Source organism: Bufo gargarizans, chromosome 2 (genome assembly GCF_014858855.1).
Source record: "Bufo gargarizans isolate SCDJY-AF-19 chromosome 2, ASM1485885v1, whole genome shotgun sequence".
Classification (NCBI taxonomy): Eukaryota; Metazoa; Chordata; class Amphibia; order Anura; family Bufonidae; genus Bufo; species Bufo gargarizans.
This window is the reverse complement of record NC_058081.1, coordinates 369,147,365-369,164,855: the sequence shown is the minus strand read 5'-3', so window position 1 is coordinate 369,164,855 and position 17,491 is coordinate 369,147,365. Positions and strand designations below refer to the sequence as shown.

The 17,491-nt window shown below is 44.8% G+C and overlaps 1 protein-coding gene across 1 annotated transcript in view; it reads right to left on the bottom strand.

Moving 5' to 3' along the window:
• The window catches only part of JAKMIP2 (janus kinase and microtubule interacting protein 2), a 161,733-nt gene that overhangs the window by 25,524 nt on the left and 118,718 nt on the right, over positions 1 to 17,491 (bottom strand). The window contains exons 9-11 of the mRNA XM_044280740.1: positions 10,724 to 10,780; positions 9,979 to 10,098; positions 8,728 to 8,856 (exon numbers count right to left, since the gene is read on the bottom strand). Of these exons, the coding sequence (XP_044136675.1) occupies positions 8,728 to 8,856; positions 9,979 to 10,098; positions 10,724 to 10,780 (306 nt within the window). The remainder of the gene's footprint in view (positions 1 to 8,727; positions 8,857 to 9,978; positions 10,099 to 10,723; positions 10,781 to 17,491) is intronic.

The window sequence follows — 17,491 nt, the reverse complement described above, 5'->3', positions numbered from 1 at the left end:
AAGGTGCAGAAAGGGATAACCCGATCCCGGAGTCGAAGACCAGGTGATCACAAGTAATGTGAACAACACGTGTATCTGAAATTGCAAAAGAAAATTTTTATTATTGAAGAAGAAAAAGGGGAAAGAAAAGAAAAGAAAAACAGGCAATTGAAAAGTGCAACAAATCATCTAGCATAAAAGCCTGTGAACAAAAGCTCCTCGTTAAGACCCTGTGGGGATAAACAGTCAAGGTTATAAATCCATCGGGATTCCGCCTTCAACAAACATTGTGTTATGTGTGTCCCCCTGATGTTGGAATAAATTTTTTCTAAGCCTACAACTTGTAGGTCATTGTGCTTACCCCCATGATGATCCAAAAAGTGTGAAGCCACAGAAGTGAGAGTCTTCTCCTCATCGGCTCGGTCCCGAGCGGCCAGGTTAATGTTAGACATATGCTGCTGGATCCGTTTTCGCAGTTCCTGTGAGGTCTGTCCCACATATATTTGTCTACATGGACAGATGATCCCGTATACCACATTTCTCGTGCGACAGTTGATGTAATGCTTTAAACGTATATGTTCCTCACCATTCATGAAATTATCTTTCCCCAACATGTATGGACAAACATTGCACTGGCCGCAGGGATGTGTACCTTTGAACTTGATGCCTCTATTCAGTCCCCGTGTAGGACGCTGGAAGTGACTGCAGACAAGCTTGTCCTTGAGTGAGGGTGCTTTCCGGGCAATGATTTTCGGTTTTTCGTCCATGTGTGGTATCAGTCTGTGGTCAGAGGTGAGCAAAGACTGATACCACACATGGACGAAAAACCGAAAATCATTGCCCGGAAAGCACCCTCACTCAAGGACAAGCTTGTCTGCAGTCACTTCCAGCGTCCTACACGGGGACTGAATAGAGGCATCAAGTTCAAAGGTACACATCCCTGCGGCCAGTGCAATGTTTGTCCATACATGTTGGGGAAAGATAATTTCATGAATGGTGAGGAACATATACGTTTAAAGCATTACATCAACTGTCGCACGAGAAATGTGGTATACGGGATCATCTGTCCATGTAGACAAATATATGTGGGACAGACCTCACAGGAACTGCGAAAACGGATCCAGCAGCATATGTCTAACATTAACCTGGCCGCTCGGGACCGAGCCGATGAGGAGAAGACTCTCACTTCTGTGGCTTCACACTTTTTGGATCATCATGGGGGTAAGCACAATGACCTACAAGTTGTAGGCTTAGAAAAAATTTATTCCAACATCAGGGGGACACACATAACACAATGTTTGTTGAAGGCGGAATCCCGATGGATTTATAACCTTGACTGTTTATCCCCACAGGGTCTTAACGAGGAGCTTTTGTTCACAGGCTTTTATGCTAGATGATTTGTTGCACTTTTCAATTGCCTGTTTTTCTTTTCTTTTCTTTCCCCTTTTTCTTCTTCAATAATAAAAATTTTCTTTTGCAATTTCAGATACACGTGTTGTTCACATTACTTGTGATCACCTGGTCTTCGACTCCGGGATCGGGTTATCCCTTTCTGCACCTTGGTTGGGAAATCACTTGAATATTGTTCATCATATTGAATCTCACTGGATTACCATGCCTTTTCCTCAAGGATTTCTTTGTTTGCTTGGACTTGTGATGATTAGCCTACTTCAATCTATATATGTCCCCACCTTATCTGTTCTTGACGGTCCTTTGATGCTGCAATCCCTGGTGTGGCCATTATTTGAAGAATAACCCTCTTCGATACTGGGACTTCGATGTGGGGAGCTGCGGATTTGGGCACGGTGCTTCATATTCGTTTTCTTCTACTTCTCTTCTTTTATATAATTCTTGTTTCCATTCCTCTTCTCCCTCCCCTTCTCCTTCCTCCCCTTTCCCCCTTTTTTTTTTTTTTTTTTTTTTTTTTTTCGGGGTGATTATTGAGTATATACCATAAAATCTCCAAATTAGACAAAAATTAGGAGTGATCAATGACTAAAATTAAGGGACAAAATGCCTATCCAAGCACTTCTGGATGTAATATCATGTAGCTAACCTAATAGACCGGGTGATTCCCTTGACAGGTAGTTATTTCTGCACATGATCCAATTATAGTATTTACTTTTGGATCTCATTTCTGGGCATTTATATTGCCCCTTAATGCACTAATTAATACATCAAAATTCAAGAAATAAACTGAAAAATATATAAAAAATAATAGAAAACAAACTCTATAAAATATATAGAAAATATAAAAAATAAACAATACGAAGTATATACACGAAAAAATAATGAAATAGTTATATCAAATATAGAGAACAAAATAAATGAAAAAAATAATTACAAATATTAATACAAAAAATCGATTTATTCTCTGGATTTTGTTTATTATCATTATTTGTCACGTTTTTTCTGTGTGTTTATCAATTCATTTTATTTCATTTTTGGCATTCTCTCCATGTCTCTATTTCTTGGATTGACATTAGTCTCTTTCTCCTTATTCCAATCTTTGGTCAGAGTCCCCGGTACTGGTCTTTTGTCCATGATAATGGATATATCATGTCTATTGCAAGAAGCTTTTTCCTGTCTTATCTCTTTGCCCCGTGCACATCTGCAGCGCCCCCTCCGTCGCGTCACACACCGGGACCTATGTCATTTCCGGTTATTGACACGCAGTGGGAGCCCTGTGAGCCGGCACGTGCTGCTACTTCCGGTCTTTGGAACGCAGCACGGGCCGGCTTGAATGGGCGCATGCGCGGACGGCGCATCCGGACGCCGTTCGCGTCCCACAATCAATTTACAATCATATCATTGGAGACTTCCCCATACCGCCCCTCTGTCGCTTGATGATGACGAGGTGGTCACCGCCCCCTCTTTCTCCATCAGGAATCAGTGTCCAGCTGCAAGGTAGCAGTATATTGATTACTTTGTATATATATCTGATGATTACTATTAGGAACCAGACACTCCTAAGGAAGCCAGCAAGTCTGGCGATACGCGTTGGGCTCTTCTGCTGACCGCCACAGACACCCCCCATTATGCCATTTTTATGATAAGTATTTATTATCTATTGTTGATGGATTTCATGCACTTTACATCATTATATGCTGATTGATGTGGGGGTTCATATATGAATTTGTGGTGATTCAGATGGGCATGCGCCGATACACGGCTTACATGGCCCAGATTTGTTGTATACAACGTTTTTAAAAAACTTTTTTATGCTGTGTCTGTTGCCTTAATAAACTTATATTTTTGTAGATGTGCGGCTCCCATTTCGGTATTCTTTTTCTCTTTTGTTAGCTTTAATAATGCCCCCATGTAGGCCCCCAGCTAAATAAATGACCCCCACAGTGTATATCATTTTTTATAGTGTTCCCAGCTTTAATAATGCCCCCATAAAGGCCCCCAGCTAAATAAATATCCCCCACAGTGAATATTATTTTTTTTAACCTCCCCTAGCTTTAATAATGCCTCTAATGTTAGGGCCCCATCTTAAATAATTTCCTCCATAGTGTGTTTCTTTTTTTTTTTTTATAGGGCCCCCATCTTTATAATGTCCCCCATGGTTTATATAATGCCCCCATAGTGTCCCGCAGCCAAACAAAACAAAACAACAAACCCTCCACTTGCTCACGCTGCAGCAGTCTCTTCTTTCTTCACAGATCGGGACCTGCCGAGGGTGCGCAATGACGTCACTGCTCGCTCCCCCGTGGTTACATCACCACGCAGGTCCTTCGGCAGGATCTGCTCAATAAAGAGAGAAGAGACTGCTGCACCGCGAGCAAGTGGATGAGGTGAGTTATTCATTTTTTTTAACCCCTAAATGGCCTGTGTACACGTTTTTAACAGCCGTTAGACGGGTGCACCCCTGTCAATCGGCCGTTAAAAAGGTCCCATTGATTTCAATGGGGTCTGTCCGGCCGTGAAAATGGCCAAAAATAGGACATGTCCTATTTTTGGACGGACGCTATTCACTAGCCATTAAAAGAACGGCCATGTAAATAGCCCCATAGACTTTCACTGGTGCTAAAAATGGACGTGTGATGGCCGTTACTTAGACGCGTGCATGTAGCCTAACACTACGGGACCTTAGGCACTTACTGCATATTACTATACAATGAACAGTGTAAAACATTATGTATAAATGGCTTGTGTTATCTCAGACATTGATGGCTCAGATATGCCATCAAAGTCTGAAAGGTGCAGGTCCCACCTCTGAGACTCGCACCTATTTCCATGGCATGCTCTCCATTAATTTCTATGGGAGATCCAAAAATTGGATAGTGAGCGTGCTTGGCTATTTTTTGAAGTCCCATAGAAATTAATGGAGAGCACACCGCGCAAGCTCCATTCACTTCTATAGTACTGCCGAAATAAGTCCCATAGGGTGCTCTCCGCTCCGATTCAGGAGATAAGTACATGTTGCAGATGTAGGACCCACACCTATCTGACATTGGTGGCATATCCTAGAGATATGAAACCAACGTCTAAAATCAGACAACCCCTTTAAGCACCTAAAATCCTTCCAATGGTGGTGACATCATGTTATTAGCGCTATGCATATGCAGGAAATTCACAAAAAAGGAACACCAACCTATATAAAAATATAAAATTAATCAGCAGATAATTTTGGACTTGAAAACAACATCATAAAAGGTGTTTAGTCTGCCTATAATTTAATTGCATTTAATATAAACAGAGCCGAAACATTTAGAGTAGTGAAAGCTCTATGGCAAGCTCTATGTGAAGCGCCACTACCCCCCCCCCCCCTCTTTTAAATGTAAAACATGACAAAACCTATAATGAGTTCCATAAGAGGTCCAAGTGTGGTGTTTTTTCATTTTGACAGGAAGAATGGTTCTGAATGCTCCCCTGTTCTCCCCATCAAATGTGAAGCAACTGTTCCAAATAGAGCTTCTGACAGAGGTATGAGCATAGCCTTAATTTGTTAACTTTTATAACCACTTATTTTCTTGGGGGTACTTAGTTGGAATTTGTTGTCACTAGGGACTAGTGGTCTAGAGGATTCCATGTACAGCAAATACATCTGCAGATTTTACTTTTGTCTGGACCAAATTAAATCAATGTGCATTAATAAGGCTTTTCTCTAAACACTATTTTGAGTGACGTGGAACCTCCATTTCTTCGATTGTCTGCAACCTGCCACTGACACCACTGCTACTAAAAGGGGTTGGCCACCATACACATAAAAAATAAAATAAAAGGCCCCAGATAATAACTAAAGCCAAGAAGTATTAGTATAATGACAGATATACTGTGTATATATAATTTTTCTACTGCATTCAGCATAGTATGCTCACATAGATGAGAGGCTATGTGGGGACGGAGCAGCTGCAAAGTGAAAGTAAAAATCCCAGCATGCATCACAGCAAGCATCTTCCGAGGAGTGGTCACATGACATCCCTGGCCAACTGTGATAGCATAGTAGCAACAGCACCTCAGGTGTCATCTCATCGCAGACAAGTCAACATCGGTGCTAGCATTGATGTTGGCCGTTTCAAGCAGAGTGTCAGCTGCATGCTGACACTCTGCCAACCGCTCAGCCATCCGGAAAATGGGGGAAGGAAGAGGGGGACGGGGGATCGCGCACTCGGCAATCCTGAAATTAGGGGGGCACAATGTAGGCTGAAGCCTACGGGGGGGGGGGGGGGTATTATATGTACACATTAGAAGGTTCTGATCCCCACAGTCACGTTTTGTGGGGATCAGAACCTTTTAGCCGGCATTAGGATTGCCTGATTGGCTAGTCTGTACAGACTAGCCAAGGGGGACACCTGGGAAATAGTGACCACAAAGTAATAACCTTCCAATTATCATTCAAAAGAGTGTTTCTACAGGGAGGAACAAAAATACCAAACTTCAAAAAAGCTAAATTTAGCCAACTAAGAGAGGCCATAGGCCTAACTAAATGGGATAAAGTCCTCACAAATAAAAATACAGCCACAAAATGGGATATCTTTAGAAGCATCCTAAAATCTCATTGTGAAAGGTACATACCGTATGGGAATAAAAGGTTAAGGAACAAAAAGAAACCAATGTAGATAAACAGAACGGTAAAGAAAGCAATAAATGACAAAAAGAAAGCATATAAAACACTAAAACAGGAAGGTAGCACGGAAGCACTGAAAAACAGGAAAAAAATAGAACATGTAAAAAACAAATAAAAGTGGCCAAACTAGAGACCGAGAGATTAATTGCCAAAGAGAGTAAAACTAACCCTAAAATATTCTTCAATTATATAAATGTTAAAAAGTATAAATCTGAAGGTGTCGGCCCTTTAAAGAGTAATGAGGGGGGAGTCGCAGAGAGCGACGAGGAGAAAGCAAAGCTGTTAAATATTTTTTTTCTCCAATGTATTCACCGAGGAAAATAAACTGTCAGATGACATGCTGAATGTTGAAATAAATTCCCCATTAAAAGTGTCCTGTCTGACCCAGGAAGAAGTACAACAGCGACTTAAAAAGATTAAAAAAGACAAATCACCAGGACCAGATGGCATACACCCCCGTATCCTAGGGGAATTAAGTAATGTCATAGCCAGACCCTTATTTCTGATATTTGCAGATTCTATATTGACAGGGAATGTCCCACAGGATTGGCGCATGGCAAATGTGGTGCCAATATTCAAAAAGGGTCCAAAAACAGAGCCTGGAAACTATAGGCCGGTAAGTTTAACATCTGTTGTGGGTAAACTGTTTGAAGGTTTTCTGAGAGATGCTATGTTAGACCATCTTAACGGAAATAAGCAAATAACGCCATATCAACATGGCTTCGTGAGGGATCGGTCATGTCAAACTAACTTAATCAGTTTCTATGAGGAGGTAAGTTCTAGACTTGACAGCGGCGAATCAATGGATGTCGTGTATCTGGACTTCTCCAAAGCATTTGACACTGTACCACATAAAAGGTTAGTATATAAAATGAGAATGCTCGGACTGGGAGAAAATGTCTGTAAGTGGGTAAGTAACTGGCTCAATGATAGAAAACAGAGGGTGGTTATTAATGGTACATACTCAGATTGGGTCACTGTCACTAGTGGAGTACCTCAGGGGTCAGTATTGGGCCCTATTCTCTTCAATATATTTATTAATGATCTTGTAGAAGGCTTGCATAGTAAAGTATCAATTTTCACAGATGACACTAAACTTTGTAAAGTAATTAACACTGAAGAGGACAGTATACTATTACAGAGCGATCTGGGTAGATTGGAGGCTTGGGCAGATAAGTGGCAGATTAGGTTTAACACTGACAAATGTAAAGTTATGCACATGGGAAGGAATAATGCATAAGTCACCCGTACTTATTAAATGGTAAAACACTCGGTAACACTGACATGGAAAAGGATCTAGGAATTTTAATAAACAGCAAACTAAGCTGCAAAAACCAGTGTCAGGCAGCTGCTGCCAAGGCCATTAAGATAATGGATTGCATCAAAAGGGGCATAGATGCCCGTGATGAGAACATAGTCCTACCACTTTACAAATCATTAGTCAGACCACACATGGAGTACTGTGTACAGTTCTGGGCTCCAGTGAACAAAGCAGACATAGCAGAGCTGGAGAGGGTCCAGAGGAGGGCAACTAAAGTAATTACTGGAATGGGGCAACTACAGTACCCTGAAAGATTATCAAAATTAGGGTTATTCAATTTAGAAAAAAGATGACTGAGAGGAGATCTAATTATTATGTATAAATATATCAGGGGTCAGTACAGAGATCTATCCCATCATCTATTCATTCCCAGGACGGTGACTGTGACGAGGGGACATCCTCTGCGTCTGGAGGAAAGAAGGTTTGTACACAAACATAGAAGAGGATTCTTTATGGTAAGAGCAGTGAGACTATGGAACTCTCTGCGTGAGGAGGTAGGTGGTGATGGTGAGTACAATAAAAGAATTCAAGAGGGGCCTGGATGTATTTCTGGAGCTTAATAATATTACAGGCTATAGCTACTAGAGAGGGGTCGTTGATCCGGGGAGTTATTCTGATTGCCTGATTGGAGTCGGGAAGGAATTTTTTATTCCCCTAAAGTTAGGAAAATTGGCTTCTACCTCACAGAGTTTTTTTTGCCTTCCTCTGGATCAACTTGCAGGATAACAGGCCGAACTGGATGGACAAATGTCTTTTTTCGGCCTTATGTACTATGTTACTATGTTACATGGCTAGAAATGTTCAACATTAGTTGGAAGAGCATGACCAAGACTTCCAAGTACTACCTTGGTCCTCTAATTCCCCAGACTTGAACCCAGTTGAGTATATGTGGGACCACCTCCACTGTTATGCTTGCTCTATGGATTCTCCCCCACGCACCCTCCATCAAGTGTGGGATGCACTGCAGTCAGCATGGCTCCAGATACATGTGACAACCTACCAGGACCTTATAGAGTCACTCCCAGCCCACCCAACTGCTGTCCGTGCTGCACATGGTGGTAACTCTGGATATTAGTTGGTGATCATAATAATGTTACTCGAGTGTGGACATTTGTCTTAGACAATTGCTTTGACTGGATACAATTAGAGCATACTGTGCCTTGTTAGCACAGCTATGTCTGTAGATGTTTGTTCAGTCTCCTATGTCATGAACAGCTGAGATCTTGAAAATTATGAGATATTAAAACAAAGTGTTTAGCAGTTTCTTAACTTTACATCACACAACAATTAAGCTATATTTAGATAGAATGTGATAACTCCAGACTGGTAAACATGGTGCTGCATGCTTATTTACCTGTGTCTCTTTCTCTGCATCTATCATACTGCCTGTATGTTCTTGGAGCAAAGCGTAGGCCCTTTGCAATGCCTGGTATTCCTTGGTCAACTGACGAAACCTTAGCTCAGACTCTTCTGCTGCTAAACTCTATGAAGAGACACAAGGGACATTTTATTGACATTTGAAAGTGAAGAAAACTAAGAGGCAGCTCATGATTGTTAAAATGGCTTATAAATATTTACATTGTCTGCTATTACATGTATGTACAGTAATGGCATGATCTGGAAATTAAAGTATATATTTATCTATATAAAAAACAGCACATGGATTATACTGGATGCCAGAATGGTCACTGGGGAATTGTATTCAGGAAAGACACAGTTAGGTTTAGGGTACTTTCACATCTGCGTTCTTGTCTTCCGGCATAGAGTTCCATCGTCGGGGCTCTAAGCCGGAAGAATCCTAATCAGGATTATCCTAATGCATTCTGAATGGAGTGAAATCCGTTCAGGATGCATCAGGATGTCTTCAGTTCCGGAACGGAACGTTTTTTGGCCGGAGAAAATACTGCAGCATGCTGCGCTTTTTGCTCCTGCCAAAAATCCTGAACACTTGCCGCAAGGCCGGATCCGGAATTAATGCCCATTGAAAGGCATTGATCCGGATACGGCCTTAAGCTAAACGTCGTTTCGGCGCATTGCCAGATCCGACGTTTAGCTTTTTCTGAATGGTTACCATGGCTGCCGGGACGCTAAAGTCCTGGCAGCCATGGTAAAGTGTAGTGGGGAGCGGGGGAGCAGCATACTTACCGTCCGTGCGGCTCCTGGGGCGCTCCAGAGTGACGTCAGGGCGCCCCAAGCGCATGGATCACGTGATCGCATGGCACGTCATCCATGCGCATGGGGCGCTCTGACGTCACTCTGTAGCGCCCCGGGAGCCACGCGGACTGTAAGTATACCACTCCCCGCTCCTACTATGGCAACCAGGACTTTAATAGCGTCCTGGCTGCCATAGTAACACTGAAAGCATTTTGAAGACGGATCCGTCTTCAAATGCTTTCAGTACACTTGTGTTTTTCAGGATCCGGCGTGTTATTCCGGCAAGTGGACACGCCGGATCCGGACAACGCAAGTGTGAAAGAGCCCTTAGATTTGGTTGAGTTGGGGGGACTGCAAAGAAAGCATTTATGTAAATGTGAACCCTCTAATAATAAAATATTTTTCTTTATATCCTTTTATCTTTATATCTTTACTATGCAATGCCACTTACTTCATCTAAATCATCATCCGGTGTGGCTGGCGTCCTGTCTGTTCGATAGGAAGCTACTGATGATGTTTCAGAATCCATCGAGTCATCATCATATCCAAATACAGTGTCCACCAGGTGTCTCTGTAATAAGTATGGAAAGTAAGATTCCCTTCAAGTGCATACTGTACCAAGCTGCGGCACATTGCATGTGGTTCCAACTGTTGAAACGCATGGCGCTCAGTAGCTATTGTAGAGAAGGATCTTTGGATAGCCACAGATGAATGGATGAGCATATAAAACATGATTGTGTTGCATCCTCCAGAGTAAGAGACACTTTTTACAGTATGTGAATGCTCCAGCTAATAGTTTAAATTAATGAACCATCTTTATGATATTCATATCTTCTAATAGGGCTTACAGATAGGGGCTCTCCTAATGAGGCAATCTCTTTAACGTCCATGGTTTTTCCACATTCAGTGCCGCCATCAGAACACTGCAGATGGACTGTTTTTGGAGGCCCAGGAAAAGGAGCCTAAAAATGAAGCCTATACTTTCCTCTCAGCTGTACTCCCCTCCGTATTCAGTGCTCTGTTTGATATATTGTATATAAAGAGTATCTCACCCACTGAGGTTGACTATCATCAGTGAGGTTCAAGATGGATGATGAGAGAAAAGTGGTGAAGTCCAGTGGCAGGCCAGTTTGCACTAGCAGTTATGTTTGTGATATTTCCCTATATATTTCATTAGAGAATTGCACAGTCCTTACCTTTATAGGCTTAGAACTTCTTTTATGTTTTTTCCGTCTAATAAGTTTTTCTCTATCCTGGAAAAACAAGAGTTTTATAATTGGTAATACTGATATGTGAGTCATGTTAAAATGTTACATAAAATCTAAAAATACGATAAAAATAACTACAACACATTCAGATACTAGGTGCCTTACTAAAATGTACTACAAAACAGATCAGTCTTAACCTTTTTACATAGCAATCCATATAGGATTGGATCTGACCTCTTGAGCCAAATACTAATATGCAAGATGTTGAGGTTGCCATACAGATTAGACGAATGTTGGCCAATTTAGATTTCGGTGGGCACAGCCATCTATCTATTGTATATGGTTATGTCTCGAGCTTTCCTCCAATGGTAGAGGGCAAAGAAGTATTGGGAAGCTTTATAGGAAAGGAACTGAGAATATTTATACTACATGAGACTAAAATAGAGGCTACGGTGCAGATTTATCATAAAGATATAATTTTTTTTAAAGGTTCTTGCAAAAAAATGTTTACACAAGAGCTGTTTCTCAGCTAGCCTCGCCACTTTCCTGAGGGTATGGTGAGGCCGGGATAGGGACTTGGCGAGGATGGGGCATAGATTTCAGGTGTACGGACTGCTGGATGTTGCGCCTAATTTATGACGAGGCGTACGCCATCAGGCTATCATAAATCTGCCTCCTTTTGTTTTCTATTTAGTCAAGTAGCTATAGTATGTCATATGGTGGTTGGTGCATAATATGCATATATATTCTCCTATCTGGAGTCCCTACCAGAGAAACATGATCCAAGCAGATAAAGCAGAACAGTATACACAGATCTCCTTTTACTAAGGTTTTGACATTTAATTGTTTTCTATTATATTGGCCCTACTGTAAAGGTGACCATACACCATACACTGTAAAACTGTGACCTCCCCATATACACACGTATGCTCGGTTGAGCATGCATGTGTTCTCAGTGGGGAGAGGTGAATAAACCACTGTCAGCAGCATCTTCTTTGAAAACAAAAGGATAAGACATGTTGAAGTATACAGGATACTTGTACTTTCACACTAGCGTTTTTGCTGGATCCGGCAGGGTCCAGCAAAAACGCTTCCATTACAGATAATACAACCGTCTGCATCTGTTTGAATGGATCCGGTTGTATTATCTTTAACATTTATTTAACATTGCCAAACGGATCCGTTTTGAACTCTATTGAAAGTCAATGGAGGACGGATCCGTTTTCTATTGTGGCAGATTGTGCCAGAGAAAACTTTTTTGCTCCACATCCCAGGACGGAAAGAAAATCACAGCATGCTGCGGTTTCTCCCCGGTCTGGGAACAGAATGCATTTTGGAGCATTCCGTTCCCTTCAGTTCATTGACAATGAATAGGGACAAAACTGAAGCGCTTTTTTCCGGTATTGAGCCCCTATGACTGAACTCAATACCGGAAAACTTTAACGCTAGTGTGAAACTAGCCTTATTCACAATAGATGGTCAGCTGATTCCACTGAAATCTGTAGCTTGGGCCAACATTCATCTCATGTGTCCTTTCTTACCTTTCATTAGATTCAAGAAATCCTGATTTTTCCATTGCAATTGACCAGTTTAAAAAATAATAATTTTGTGTTACTAACAACATTAGACAGCACTTATTCTTCAAAGCTGGTCATCTTGTGACATTCATTTTGGGGCATCTTGAAAGGTTAGTAAGGACACAGCTGTATGCATAAAGATGTAGCAAATGTTCAATTGACATTAAATAAACAGTTGCAACAAAACCATAATGGAAGTGCTCATTAGTATTCACCCCATAAGACGCACTGACACCCCCACCCACTCTGGGGGAAAAAAGTGCGTCCTATAAGGCAAAAAATGTGAGCCTCACAGGCAGTGAGAAATTACGTTTTATGTATTACTGTTACGCTGAGCGCTCCGGGTCCCCTGCTGGCCGCGGATCGCTCACAGCGTATGCCCCCAGGCAGCACTCCAGTGTCTCGGCGTGTGCGTCCTCGCTCTCTAGGGCGCGCGTGCGCCGGGACTCTTAGATTCAAAGGGCCAGTGCACCAGTGATTGGTGCCTGGTCCAAAAGGGATATTAAGGGTTAAGGTTTGTGAGAGGCAGTGCTGACTTAATTAGGCTGCACCTGTGCACTGCCCATTTATACCTTCTCCTCCCACAGCTTCCTGCCGGATCTTTGTGCCTTGTGCCTCAGAGAAAGCGTTCCACAGTGTTTGTTTGCCTTGCCTGTTGCCGAACCCGTTGCTACCGTCTACTCGCCTTAGAACCTTTGCCGCCTGCCCTGACCTCTGCTATGTCCGACTACGCTCTTGCCTTCTCCCTGTGTACCATGCCTTATCAGCTGCCAGAGAGGTCGAGTTGTTACTAGGGGACACGACCTGGTAGTTACCGCCGCAGCAAATCCATCCCGCCTTGCGGCGGGCTCTGGTGAAGACCAGTGACTGCTTAGAACCGGTCCTTTAGTACAACCCGCGCCATCGCCTCTCTGGTCCAGAGGATCCACTACCTGTCCTGCCGGTACGTGACAGTAAGATCCGGCCATGGATCCCGCTGATGTTCCCCTGCCAAGCCTGGCGGACCTCACCACTATTGTGGCCCAGCAGGGTCAACAGCTGGCCCAGCTGACCGCCATGTTGCAGCAGCTCCTGCCTTCTCAGCAACAGCCAGCTCCTCCGTCTGCTCCTGCTGCGTCACCTCCGCCTGCAGTTGCCACCGGTTCCAGAATCCGTTTGTCCCTACCAGACAAATATGACGGAGATCCTAAGCAGTGCCGTGGGTTCTTGTCGCAGTGCTCTCTCCACCTCGAGCTTCTGTCCGACCAGTTTCCTTCTGAGCGAGCCAAGGTACCCTTTATTCTCAGTTTGCTGTCCGGGAAGGCCCTGGCCTGGGCTACACCACTATGGGACCGCGCAGATCCTGCCACCGCTTCCGTCCAGAGCTTCTGCCTAGAGTTCCGGAATGTTTTTGAGGAGCCTGCCCGGGTTACCTCCGCAGAGACTGCCTTACTAAATTTGACCCAAGGAGGTTCTTCCGTGGGTGACTATGCCATTCAGTTCCGCACCCTGGCCTCTGAGCTGAACTGGAACAATGAAGCCCTTTGCGCCACCTTCAAGAAGGGACTTAATAGTGAAGTAAAGGACGTTCTGGCTGCACGTGAGCTTCCTTCCACTCTTAGTGACCTCATCTTGCTGGCCACTAGGATAGACAAACGTTTCGCCTAGACGCTTTCCTCGTCTGGCTCCCGTTTTTCTGCGTCCACCTCAACCCGCTACTGGGCTTTCCGCTGTGGAAGCCATGCAGGTGGATCGGTCACGCCTGACTCCGCAAGAACGAAGCCGCCGCAGAAACGAGAACCTGTGTCTGTACTGTGCCAGTACCGAGCACTTCCTTAGAGATTGTCCTCTCCGTCCACCGCGTTCGGGAAACGCTCGCACCTAGTAAACGTGGGAGAGGCGTTGCTAGGTGTGGATTCTTCCTCTCCACGTCTCATCATACCCGTGCAGTTGTTCATCTCTTCCAAGTCCTCTTTCTCCGCAGCCGCCTTCTTGGATTCCGGTTCAGCTGGCAACTTCATTCACGCCTCCTTGGTTGATAAGTACCGTATTCCAGTAATCCGTCTACCCAAGCCGTTTTTCATCTCTACTGTTAACGGTGAGAGACTCTCTGCCACCGTACAGTTCCGTACCCAGCCTCTGCAGATGGACATCGGAATATTTCATACCGAGACTATAGAGTTCTTTGTCCTTCCCTTCTGTTCCTCCGAACTCCTCCTGGGTCTGCCGTGGCTTCAACGTCATAGTCCTGTCCTGAATTGGTCCACCGGTGAGATCCTGCGTTGGGGTTCCTCCTGTTCGGACCGCTGTCTTAAGCCTGCTCTGGTCAAACAGAACCCGCAAGTTTCTCCGCCTTCTGGGCTGCCCAAGCCATACCATTCCTTCGCGGATGTCTTCTGCAAGAAACAAGCTGAGGTCCTTCCTCCTCACCGATCCTATGATTGCCCGATCGACCTGATACCCGGTTCTACTCCACCTCGGGGCAGAATTTATCCTCTCTCACCTCCTGAGACTCTTGCCATGTCCGACTATATACGTGAGAACCTACAGAGAGGATTCATAAGAAAATCTTCTTCTCCTGCTGGGGCCGGTTTTTTCTTCGTGACAAAAAAAGACGGCTCCCTCCGCCCCTGCATTGACTACAGAGGTCTTAATAAAATTACCATTAAGAACCGTTACCCTCTGCCTCTAATCTCTGAGCTATTTGATCGTCTCCGAGGGGCTAAGATCTTCACAAAATTGGACCTTCGAGGGGCCTATAATCTGATCCGTATCCGGGAAGGAGACGAATGGAAGACCGCCTTTAACACAAGGGATGGCCATTTTGAGTATTTGGTGATGCCCTTCGGCCTCTGCAACGCACCTGCTGTCTTCCAGGAATTCGTCAATGATATTTTCAGGGACTTACTTTACACCTGCGTGGTCGTATACCTGGATGATATCCTGATCTTTTCCTCCAATTTGGATCAACACAGGGTCCATGTGCAACAAGTTCTTACTCGTCTTAGGAGAAATCGCCTGTACGCTAAACTTGAAAAATGTCTTTTTGAACGGACCTCCCTGCCTTTCCTGGGATACATTATCTCAGCCCAAGGACTTCAAATGGACCCAGCCAAGCTCTCGGCGGTTCTGGATTGGCCACGCCCCTCTGGTCTCCGAGCCATACAAAGATTTCTGGGCTTTGCGAATTACTACAGGCAATTCATCCCTCACTATTCCACTCTGGTAGCTCCTATCGTGGCCCTCACAAGAAAAGGAGCTAACCCCAAATCCTGGCCTTCCCAAGCCGAGGAAGCCTTCCAGTCCCTGAAATGCGCCTTTGCCTCTGCACCCGTTCTCTCTAGACCAGATTCCACCAAGCCTTTCTCTCTTGAAGTGGATGCCTCCTCGGTGGGAGCCGGAGCTGTCCTCACCCAGAAGTCTTCCCAGGGCAAGACTTCTACTTGTGGCTTCTTTTCTAAAACATTCTCTTCCGCAGAGAGAAATTACTCCATTGGGGACAGGGAACTGCTGGCTATTAAATTGGCACTGGAGGAATGGAGACATTTACTCGAGGGCGCCACACATCCTGTGTACATCTTCACGGACCACAAGAACCTGGCTTATCTCCAGTCTGCTCAGAGTCTAAATCCCCGTCAGGCTCGTTGGTCTCTGTTCTTCGCCCGCTTTAATTTTGAGATCCATTACCTTCCAGCTTGTAAGAACATTAGGGCAGATGCTCTGTCTCGCTCCTCTGATGTGGTGGGCGACGAGTTAACACCTCGATATATTATCCTTCCAGAACGCTTTATAACAGTCGCTCCCGTGGACCTGCGCCTTCTTCCTCCTGGCAAATCCTACGTACCCCCACGTCAGCGGCTGCGAATTCTCAAGTGGGGCCACGCCTCCCCTTTTGCCGGTCATCCAGGGGTGCAAAAGTCTCTCCAACTAATCTCCCAAAGGTACTGGTGGTCTTCTCTAGAGAAAGATGTCTCGGACTTCGTCCAGGCCTGTATGATTTGCGCCCGGGATAAATTGCCTCGCCAGAAACCAGCGGGTCTCCTCTTGCCTCTACCCATTCCTGAAGTTCCCTGGTCTCACATCGCCATGGACTTTATTACAGATCTTCCCTCCTCCCATGGCAAGTCCGTTATTTGGGTCGTGGTGGATCGCTTTTCCAAGATGGCTCACTTTGTACCCCTGCCCGGTCTACCCTCTGCACCCATGTTGGCCAAACAATTTTTCCAACACATCTTCCGTCTCCATGGCCTTCCCAAACATATTGTCTCGGATCGTGGGGTACAATTCGTCTCCAAATTCTGGAGGGCTCTATGTGCTCAGCTTGGGATCAAATTGGACTTTTCTTCTTCGTACCATCCTCAGTCTAACGGCCAAGTAGAACGGGTGAACCAAATTTTGGGTGACTATCTGCGTCACTTTGTATCCTCACGCCATGATGACTGGGCTGATCTACTTCCCTGGGCGGAGTTCTCCTACAACTACAAACAATCCTCTGCCTCTAACAAGTCTCCTTTCTTTGTCGTTTTTGGCCGTCATCCTCTTCCACCTCTGCCGCAGTCTCCCACTCCTTCTTCTGTACCTGCCGTGGACAGTCTTGTACAGGATTTTTCCTCCATCTGGCGAGAAACCCACGCTGCTCTCCTCAAGGCTTCCGCCCGTATGAAGGTTCAAGCTGACAAGAGACGCAGATCTCCTCCGGAATTTCGCCCGGGTGACAAGGTGTGGCTCTCCTCTAGGTACATCCGATTTAGGGTCCCAAGTTACAAGTTGGGCCCTCGTTTCTTGGGACCCTATAAAATCAAGAGTCGTATCAATCAAGTTTCTTATCAGCTCCATCTTCCTCCCTCCCTCCGAATCCATAACTCCTTCCATGTCTCCCTTCTTAAACCTGCTGTCTTTAACAGTTTTTCTCCCAAGCTTGTTTCTCCCACCCCTGTCGCCGGTACCTCCAATATATTCTCTGTCAAGGAATAGATTTTTTTTGGTCGACTGGGAGGGCTGCGGTCCTGAGGAGAGGTCATGGGAGCCGGAGGAGAACATCCTGGACCGCAGTCTCATCCGCAAGTTCTTCGGTACCAAAAAGAGAGGGAGACCAAAGGGGGGGGGGGGGGTACTGTTACGCTGAGCGCTCCGGGTCCCCTGCTGGCCGCGGAGCGCTCACAGCGTATGCCCCCAGGCAGCACTCCAGTGTCTCGGCGTG